The sequence below is a fragment of the Montipora capricornis genome, chromosome 9 (assembly GCF_036669925.1).
Source record: "Montipora capricornis isolate CH-2021 chromosome 9, ASM3666992v2, whole genome shotgun sequence".
NCBI lineage: Eukaryota > Metazoa > Cnidaria > Anthozoa > Scleractinia > Acroporidae > Montipora > Montipora capricornis.
The window spans coordinates 44,337,937-44,348,308 of record NC_090891.1 but is presented as its reverse complement, the minus strand read 5'-3'; the positions used below and the strand labels follow the sequence as shown (position 1 = coordinate 44,348,308).

Here is a 10,372-nt window from a genome sequence, read left to right as displayed (position 1 = left end):
ATAGTGCAGAGCTACAGTATCTAAAAAGCAGACATTGAATCAACTCTGGTGAGAGAGGTCTAGCTTTTGATCGGTTTTCAAGGGAAGTACAACCTACATCACAATACTTTGACGAATAGCAGTAGGCACAGCTTAACCATGAAATGACGCAACCACCGGCCACCCAAAGTCAATAATAAATGAGCGGGGAAGCGCGAGATTTTAAGCCAATCACTACGTGCTAAAAGACAAACCGTCATTCCATTAAATCCACTCTAAAAATATGCATGAATAGCCCTGTTCACTCCCCTTAATTAACTGGACATTTTCCCTTGTTTCCTGCTTCTGCCGAGTTCAAAAGCCAAAGCAGGACTTGCATTCTTATAGTTCAAAACCTTTGGGTCAACTCTCTTCGCAGAAACAGGATGGGAAATATCAGATCGCTAATCGCGAGGTCGGGAAAATCGTAATTAACTGAAAGATTGGGGCAACGGATCAATATTGAGCCAGGAATTACATCTGGGCGTGCAGTTTAGTCCCTTGGCTTTTACAACTTCACAGGTACTACTGTAGCAAGGATCAATTTATGTTTTTCTTTTATTCTTTCGAGGAACCTTATTTTGAATCAAACCAATGTAACTGGTGTGATATAAGTGAAAATTTCATTGACGTAACCTTGAACGTTGACTCCGGGCAGCTTTGAAGAAAAAAAGACCGAGCAGTTCTTGTTCATCACTTAAACATTTCCTGCCTTTACACATTAAATAATGCCTCACTGTGGTCTAATCGTTTTTGAAACATGCCTGATTTGACATTCTGTCAATAATTACCACAATTATACCTCAATTAAGGTATTTTCCATCGTCAGAAAAAAAGAAGCGGCCTATAAAATTTCTCTCAAACCTTAGTATTTGCATGACTTGTGTTCGATTCTTGTATCTCCTTTCATTTTTACGGTTCGCGATCAAATAAAACATGCCATGTGTTTGGTAATGGTTTTCGTCTGCTAACTATGGTCTGCAAAGTTTGGGTGCGTTTAGAACAATAGCTCCGACCAATCAGATTTCAGAAGACCACCTTCAGCGTGAAAGAAGACAAACATTTTACAGATCTCAGACAAACTCGTATCAGAATTCGGGCTTCTTAGTGGTGAACTCTTCTTTTCGGCAGAGGTTTAACCCGTCCCGACCTCAGCCAAACTGTCACATCACAAAAACGTACGAACTTCGTAATGCTGCGGGTTATGGGACAGAATGCTTTCGTCAAACAAGCCGGGTACGATTAGTGATTTACTTCATCTCCGTTTCATTAGCACACTGCAGAGAATCAAGAACTGAATTCAGCCTACTTTCAAGGTGAGAATTACTCGCAGCGAGTATTGCCAAAGCGGTCCTTATGAGCAAGAACTAATAGGTCTAATAAGACACTCTTTATGAACTAATCACTTTGAATTGAATTGTTTTAAGGGTCGTAGTCGCTACTTGTTTTCGTTTACATCACGAACTTAAACGTGATAAATTTACGGCTGTAGATTGCAGAATACCCGGTCACTTAATTTGCATACGAATAGCGTCTATTGTTTATATACCAGAGAAGACACACAAGATTGAGAATTGTCATTAGCAAAACTAAGAGGATTAATTAGAAGGTTTAAGAGCGATGCTTTGGGATTATCTAAAGGTTGCCGTAAGTTCCTTGACAGTAATGAGCAAAACACATGAACTAAATAATTAATCATTCTTGGGACAGGGTGAGCTCTTTCATTAGGCTATGTGCACAAGGTGTGATAAATAAGCTGAGCCTATTGAGATGTTCTTTTATCGAATTAAAGCACAGTTCCTGCTCGTTTATTGCAAAATAAATGTCGGGATGAACTCGCCTCCACTGATTTAAGTGTTGACAGATAAAATTCTAAAACTTCGTATAGCCTTTCAAATTGCTTACAAACAACCAAGCTACAGAACGAATGGAGTGAAAATCCTTTTGCATGTCATGTTTAATTTTAAGAGTTTCATTAACTTTCACGAAAGGGTACATTTATTTATTCACTGACTTGCGGTGGCTGGTGGTTCTGTTGCTGCGGAACGCAAGAGAACTCGAGCGGTTTCCCCCAGCCTTCTAGCGCCGCTCCAAAAACAACCGCCAGCTACGCAGGCTGTTCAAGCGCTCACATGACATGCACCACGTTTTGGACTATTTAAAGTATCTGACACTTTTTATTTTGACTATTTTCCCAAAACGATAAAAAGTAGAGGGCTGCAAGAAATAAATAATCAAATTGTTTCGCTGTTAGTTTCTCCGGTTGATGCAGTATCCTTGTTAAACGGAAGTCAGAAGTTTAATTCCTCCTGACAAACGGGCTGTTTGACGCAAATTTGAAATTAGTAGCATTGATGGCGATAAAGTGTTGCCGACCCATTTTTCCAGATCCAACGATTGTCCAAAATCATTCATGCGTCTCCTCAAACTTCAAAAGCATTACTAAAAAAACCACACAACGTGATTCAACAAAAATTCGTATGCATTCTACGAGTAATACCGGAAATTTAACTAATCAAACCTCTTTCCGTTGTTGTCATAACGATTTTTCCACCGGAAGAACGAAAATGAGGAGTCTGAAAAGTCCCAAACATGTCAATGATTCTTGAACGTTTGAAAAAGAAAAAAGCGGGCCATAGGCCTGCATGGTTTTCACTAGCGACGCAAGCACGAGAAACATACGCAAACTCAGTGGTGTTTTCACCATTTTTATCTTTTGTTAGAAGAGAAGAGCAGACCCTAATTAACTACAAGTTCATGCGCTTGAGTATGTTAATTGTGTCAAATTAGTGACATCATGGGACAGTCTCGAACTCTGTTAGTCAGTTGTATCTTCAGAATTGCGAGTACTGGAAGAAATTAACGATGCTGTCTACTTTTCCTAGACTCCGTTGACCGGCTTCCCAACAATAGCCCTTGTTATTACTAAATGTTAGGGTGCGTTCGATTGACCATATTCCGGAATAGGAATACATGGAATAGAAGTTAGAAATCCTTCGTTTTTACGGAGATTCACATTAAAGTTATCAAACATTTGCTAAAATGCTATTTTAAACATATATTTATTATCCTTGTTGCTTCAAAACGCCAGACATACCATTTTCAATCATCACTTCACATATTCTTATTCCGGAATAGGGTCAATAGACCTTTTCGGCTTGTACATTTTGTTTTCCCAATACAGATCATGTGATAATACTCCGGAGGTTTGGTCTTTTGTTTTGTTCATTAAAATGAGGGCATGCAAGCATGAATATGCCTGCATGCACTCTTTTTAATGAACAAAACAAAGGACCAAGCCTCCTGAGTATTATTACATGATCTGTATTGGGAAAACAAAATGTACAAGCCGAAAAGGTCTATCGAACGCGCCGCGCTTTAAAACTAATCCCAATGTACGATCTCTCCAAACCACTGACATTGCTCAGCTAAATCAGTAAACCCTGATGTAGTTTTTGTTGTTTGCAATTCTCTTTCGGTCTCGCCTCTCGAAAGTTACGAACTCCCCCTTGTCAGCAAACAATCTTCAAAGTTTCTTCTCATCTTTTGCAGCCGGATCCCTCGTGCGAACCACCTTTATTATTACCAAGCCAATCAGCTACATGGATATCTTGTCGGTGAGTCGTTACTCTTATTACACTCCATTCCTATTATAAGGGAGCTTAAGCAAGCGCGTTTTTGAGACGCGGACGGCAACCGAAAGTGAGCCGTTTTCTTTTTTAACTTGTCTTCATTCAACCACATTTATATTCTCTATTTTCGAATTCCCCATAATACACTTTGTTTGCCCCCCAAATTTTGCATAAACCATTGTTTCCAAATGCTCTTGGGAATATGCAGTGTCGCCAAGAGCATTTGAAAACAATAGTTTATGCAAAATGTGGGGGGCAAACAAAGTGTATTATGGGGAATTCGAAAATAGAGAATTGCTAAGTATCTTTTCTCAATTAGAGATGATTAGTATAAAAATCTGGGCGACACCATTGTCCTGGGACTTGAAACGTTCCCTTTCAGTTGGCGTCCGCGTCTTAAAAACGCGCGTGCTTAAAGTAAGCTCACAAATATTTATTAGAAAGTTTAAGCAAAGACGACGGCTACGGCAACGAAAACGTCGGTATAAACTATAACTTAGCGCTATCGCAAGTATTTCGCGATTAATCCGTCTTGTTCACCTTGTACAATACAGGCGAACTATCCTGTAACTGAATTGGTACGAACGGTTTTAAAGTCGCAACAGAAAATGACTGTTTCATTGTTAAATGCTCACGTTGACGTCAAAACCTAAAATAAGGTGTTTTGTGGAGTACGGCAGAGAAATGCACGGAAATTCGTGTTGCACGTGCAGCACGAGTATTTTTCCTTTTTTAACCAATAATATTCTCTCTTCGTGGCGTCCCTGTAGCCGTAGCCGTCGTCTTTGCTTAGAGTCCCTATTAGGGAGCTTAAGCAACGACAACGGCGACGGCAACGAAAACTTCATCTCAAAATATAAATTTTCGTTATTTTAATTGCTTCGTGGCTATTTCAACGTTTTTAATATGACAAGGGTGTGTAATTCCTCAAAGATGCCACCAGTCGGAACGGCACTCCATTTTAGGAGAGAAAATCAAAATTTATCCTCAAGTGCTGACGTTCTTCATAAAACCAAAAACTTGGCTATTTCACGTTGTTGTTTTGCTGACGACGGCAATGAAACGGACAAAAGTGAAAAACGCACGTGCAGGGCGTGCAAAGCTATTGTTTTTACCCACTAAATATGCAAATTTGTGACGTTCTCGTTGCCGTCGCCGTTGTCGTTGCTTAAGCTCCCTTAAGAAACCACGACGGCTACGGCAACGACACAAAGCAAGAATATTATTGGTTCAAAAAGGAAAAATACTCGTGATGCACGTGCGGCACGCATTTCAGTGCATTTCTTTGCCGTATTCCGCAAAAGAACAACGTGAAATCACCAAACTAGGGACTTTCGGGGTCGACGAAAAACGTCACCTCAAAATATAAATTTGCGATATCGTAAGTCTTTCGCGATTATTCCATCTCGTTCATGTCGTGCAAAGTACAGTATGGGCGAAGTATCTCGTTCACTTCGTACAATGTGGACGAAGTATCCTAAAAATAAATTGGTACGAGCGGTTTAAGAGTGAAATTAGAGAATGAAAGATTCACAGTTGTACGCTCGCGTTGTCCCCAAAACAGCAAATTTGGTGATTTCACGTCGTTGTCGTGCAGAGTACCATAAGAATATGTGACAAAACGCGCGCCGCACGTGCAGCACGATTCTTATTTGTCTTTTAAGGCCGGTTTACACGGTACGATTGGTCGGCCGGTTTTGTCGGGCCGATAAATCGTACCGTGTAAATTGTGTAAAGCGTGTAATTTTTCCTCCAAAGACCTCCCTTCCCGTTGTCCTTTTAGCATCCGCTGTTTCGAACGCCTTAATTTTTTTCAGTATTTGTGGACATTACCCAAACCCATACCCATTGATTGACATGGCGGTTTCTATCTGAGTGTCGGCCCGACTTCAAAAAATCTGTTGCACTGCAACAGATTTTTTGAATCGGACCGATTTATGGGTCGCTCATCGGCTGTCATCGACACCGTAGGGCCGATAATAAATCGGGCCGACAAATCGTACCATGTAAAACGGCCATTAACCAATGATATTGTTGTTTTGTGGCGTTCACGTTCACGACCGCGTCGTAGATCTTAACTCCCTACTTTCAGTTTTGACGACAAACATGGGCATACAACAATAAGCTGTTTTTTTTTTCAAAGTGAACATTAAAGATTTGTTTACTTTCAAAACATTTCCTACCCATCCAGTGACAGGCAAGTTCGCCCACCCGTATTGGGCAACCTGAACAAGATGGAATAATCGCGAAATACTTACGACAGCGCAAAGTTACATTTTCGAGTAAAACGGTAAAGGTTTCGTTGACGTTCTCCTTTCCTTAAGGCCGGGACACACTAGGCGATAAGTCGCTGCGACACGTCGCGGGGACAAGTCGCCGCAACAAATCGCCTTGTGTGACACGGTTAATTTCATGAAAATCATTGTCGCTGCGGCAGAATTTTGTCGCCGCGATCAGTCGCACGAATTCAAACCAGTTTGAATTCGAGCGACTTATCGCAGAAACAAAATTAGCGTACGCAGCGTTGTCGCATCGTGTGTACACTTCCGGCAACAAGTCGCTGCGACAAAATATAAATGAACCAATGAGAGAGCGTCATATGGTCAGCCATATTGAATTAGAAAACTAGTTCACATTCCATCTCATACGAGATCACTGCGTGTGCTCCGAACAGGCGTCGTGTCGCAGCGACTTGTTTTGCAAGTAGTACACATGGAGCAACTTTTCGCAGAGACCTGTCGCTGCGACTTGTCGGCCTTTAATTAAACTCTCTATAATAAGAATGCGAATCTTACGCTGTGGACAACTGTGGGTGAACTGTGAAAATGAGCGGATGCCGGCGATATAGCCATTTATCTCCCCCGGAATTGAATCGACACTAGATCAGTTTTGATCTCTCAATCAGATGCAATGTAACAAAAAGTAACTGAAGTAGGTACAAGACACAACTGAACCCTCTAAAGTGACAGTAGAACAAGGTATCTACTTATAATGCCATTCAAGTGGTGATAATCCTATGGATGATCATGATTCTCTTCACTTTGTGACAAGAGTGCATGTAAGAGGCCAATTTGACCAATCTGAAGTCGATTTTTTTTTTTTTTTACCATCACAAGAAATTGAAACCACTTTTTGACAACTTCGTTCCCAGGTTCTCTCTTCTCTGCCCCCATTGTCGTTGAGACATAGAAATCAAATAAAATCAAACTTTGGTTTTGAGGAGATGGGAAAAGCGGAGTACCCGCAGAAAAACCTCTGGGAGCAGAGTAGAGAACCAGCACACAACTCAATCTACATTTGCCGCGGAGCCACATTGGTGGGAGGCGCGTGCTCTCATCACTGCGCCAGTCCTACTCATCAGTCCGTTGTTTGAATAAGGCCCTGCTTACAAGGAGGGAAGGTTACCCTAGCACTCACACATTTCTTCGATTTTTCAGCAATGTGTTTCAAGGCAGATGGGGTTACCCCTTAATTTTTAGCTGTTAATGCATCTTTTTAGAAAAGCACGCGAAATGATTAACCCTATTTGAGCGCTAGGGTTACCCTAGTACCCTAGCGCCAGTGTAACCCTGCCTGCCTTGTAACACTCTGCTAGGGATAACTCGGCTACCCGGGACAACGTTTTGCTGGTTTCCAGACCCTTTAAATGTTGACAACAAACAACCATCATTTAGAGTGTTGTCCCAGGAGATGGGATAACCCTACCTGTCAAATTTTGCTTGTAAACCCGCGCTATCTTTGACCCTTCTACTGGGGTAACCCTACTGCTAGGGTTACCCTCCCTCCTTGTAAACAGGGCCTAAGAAATCAGAACATGTTGTGTTAAGTCAGCAGCAAATCAGTAGGAACCTCGTACCTCCATCTCCCACTTTGTTTCTATGAAGTAGCGTTTTTCCTGACCTATCTATTTTTAGAACCTTTTTCGCGCCATTCGTTGTCATAATAAACCTCAATAACAATTCACTAGCCAATCAGCGCTGAGGTCTCTCTTTTTTCCCGCATTCGTCCGCCATCTTAGATCGCCCCATAATAATAATAATAATAATAATAATAATAAATAAATTATATAGCGCCTTAATCCGTTTAGCCAAAAGGTGCTGTTTACAATAGTTGTTACCTATGAAAATTAAATTCTCATAAACTAGTAGTAATCAAAGATTAGGAGTGCGTTCTCCGCCTGTGATAATAGTTGTCAGTTGCTGAAATCATTACTGTGAACGGCGGAAGTTTTACAGACATATAACATACTGACAAAGTCCACTATTGTTCTGTGGATTTTGATTTCCTTGCTTTATTTAATGCGATTCGATATGACCTTTGATGACACGTTGCGTGACGGCTCCAGTTTCGGTAAACTAGCAAATTCATGTTATTAAACGTCACATTTTCACTTTTACTGTTAATGTTTCAGCATGAAGGCTGATTTCTAAAAAGAATACTTGTATTATATCTAGTACTCCGGGTATTCTGAGCTGGAAGCACAGATATCAGCTAACATCTGTAACCTTTGCTCTCGCGTTTCCGGCCCGTTTATCCGTGGTTCATGTTAACCGACTGGCAATAATTATTATTTCCGCTGATGAATAAAAATAAGTCAGCATTTACATTGCTCTTCCTTAGTTCTGGCTTACTCTTATAGGTCTTGGCTTCAGAGTACTCTTCCATCGATTCAATTTCGACCTTCGCTGAGTACAGACTGAACAATTTGTGGCCACTGGAACTATATATTAAAGTCAACAAATGTAATCAAAATATAGCCAATGAAATATGGCTGTTCCCACGCGTACGGTTAACATACCAAAGCCAAGGCGATTCGTTGCAGCTGGAGCATCTCGCAAAAACCGACTCGAAATCCTAACTCGAAAATCCAACTCGAAATCCTAACTCGGGAGTTAATTTGTCTCATAATAAAGCTGAACTACTGTAATAAGACGCACGTGTTTAATCGTGTTTAATCGTAAACAATTTGCGTGACGCTACGGACACAGACTCGCCGGCGCGTGCTTTATAAAAATAAAAACTATTCCTTCCAGAAAAATCAAATAAATATTATCGGCGCATCTTACAAACTTTGAATGAAGATCTTGTTTTTTTAACGGAGAGCACTTTACCGTTTGAATCAGCGAATTAAGCACGGTAGAACCGAAGATATGTTTTTTTTTTCGTGTATGCCGTGACATTGCACAATGCCCTCTCGCCGGCGCGGGCCTTAGAAAAGCAAACTTTTCCCTCGCCATTTCACATCGCTGTAATCAAAATTCAAGGTGTAAAAATAAGAAATATTTTAGCTTGTATTTTAAAAATAATTTGTGTTAGCAATATTCATCATATTATAGGCTTGTTAGGTCCCTGGGTGTTTTTCGAAAATCGCTAAAGTACATCTACCATGAAAACTCAAAACACGTCGTCTTTCTCTGGTTAAACAGAAAAATCCAGCGTATCGAGGCGTATTAATTAATCCTTTATACCACAAAGGTAATAAGCCGTTGGAGCAAGAAAATTCGGTCTTATTCACAGATCAAGTGGGCGGTTGAAAAAGGGAAACAAAAAATCAGGTATGATCCTAAAATAGATTGGCGACGCGCTCATTCACAGGCGGTGAGCGGTGAAAGGAAAATGAAATGGAACGTCATCGCGGAATGTCATTACTTTTACTTGTAATTTATAAATGCAACCGACGAAGGGTTTAAATAAAGCTTGAACCTTCCAACACGTCCGACAAACAGCGAAGCACGAGGCAGAATGATAAAGCTTGAACCTTCCAACACGTCCGACAAACAACGAAGCACGAGGCGGAATGTTTTGCGCAACGAAATTGTGACGTCATTCAAAATGGCGCCGAAATGTTGAACCATGGAACGAAACAACACGGGTCAGCTTTCGCTGGGTTGCACAGAGCACCTACACGATAACAGGCAACCCAGAAGATTAGGAAGCGTTCTGTCGAACGCAAAAAGGAATATATGTATATATATTAATCTAAAGTGTCAGATCAAACTAATATGTTTTAAAACTTATCAGTCGGAGACAACTCTCCTTTTCACAAAAAGTAGACGCATAGTTTGTCTTCAATTTCATACTGCTCTCATTCGGTTGAGGTAAGCGTTACGGGGTAATTAAACACTGTAAAACCTAAACGTTCGCGAAACGATCCTCGCTATGCCCGGAGTCGACGCCCGCGGATCATTTTTACATATAGGATTATAGACCAGCAAGCTATAGCAACGTTTACGATCGGTTGAGTTACGAAGAATGGAAATTTTTTCTGTAAAATTGGGTTCGTGTGGTGGGCAGAAAAGTCTTGAATACCATCATTCCATAATCTCAAGTGATGTTCGTGGCCAAAAATAACTCACTAAGGTTATTTTCAATTTTAATGAACTATGAAAGGTCAATATCTCAAGTGGTATTGGCGATAATTTGCTTCTGCTTTGCATAGAATTTCGTGATCGCGGTTTAACTCGATCAGTCTTCAACACTGATGAGTGCGTGGTTGGGGACGCTTGCGAGCGTCGCTAAATCGCAAACATTGATCATTGTTGGGTGCTTAACGTGGTAAGAAACAAGTTTCCCATCTCAATGGCAAAGAATCGAATCGAACAAAACATGAAGACGGGGCTCAAAAGGAGGCGCCATATGGGTGGCACCTGGCTTTTAATGTTAAACGTAAGTTCTTGTTATGGTGCTAATCCTATTTTTATGACATTAAGTGTCGAGTCACG

General features: G+C 40.9%; 1 protein-coding gene across 4 annotated transcripts in view; it reads left to right on the top strand.

Moving 5' to 3' along the window:
* LOC138016936 (rho GTPase-activating protein 7-like) overlaps window positions 1-10,372 on the top strand; it is a 46,959-nt gene that overhangs the window by 4,222 nt on the left and 32,365 nt on the right. For 2 of the 4 annotated variants that reach the window (XM_068864113.1, XM_068864117.1), the window contains exon 2: window positions 3,571-3,635. In XM_068864113.1, coding sequence (XP_068720214.1) covers window positions 3,571-3,635 — 65 coding nt within the window. Of the gene's footprint in view, window positions 1-383; window positions 541-1,291; window positions 1,335-3,570; window positions 3,636-10,117; window positions 10,317-10,372 lie in introns of those variants that run through there. The other 2 variants (XM_068864116.1, XM_068864114.1) reach the window with 2 other exon arrangements.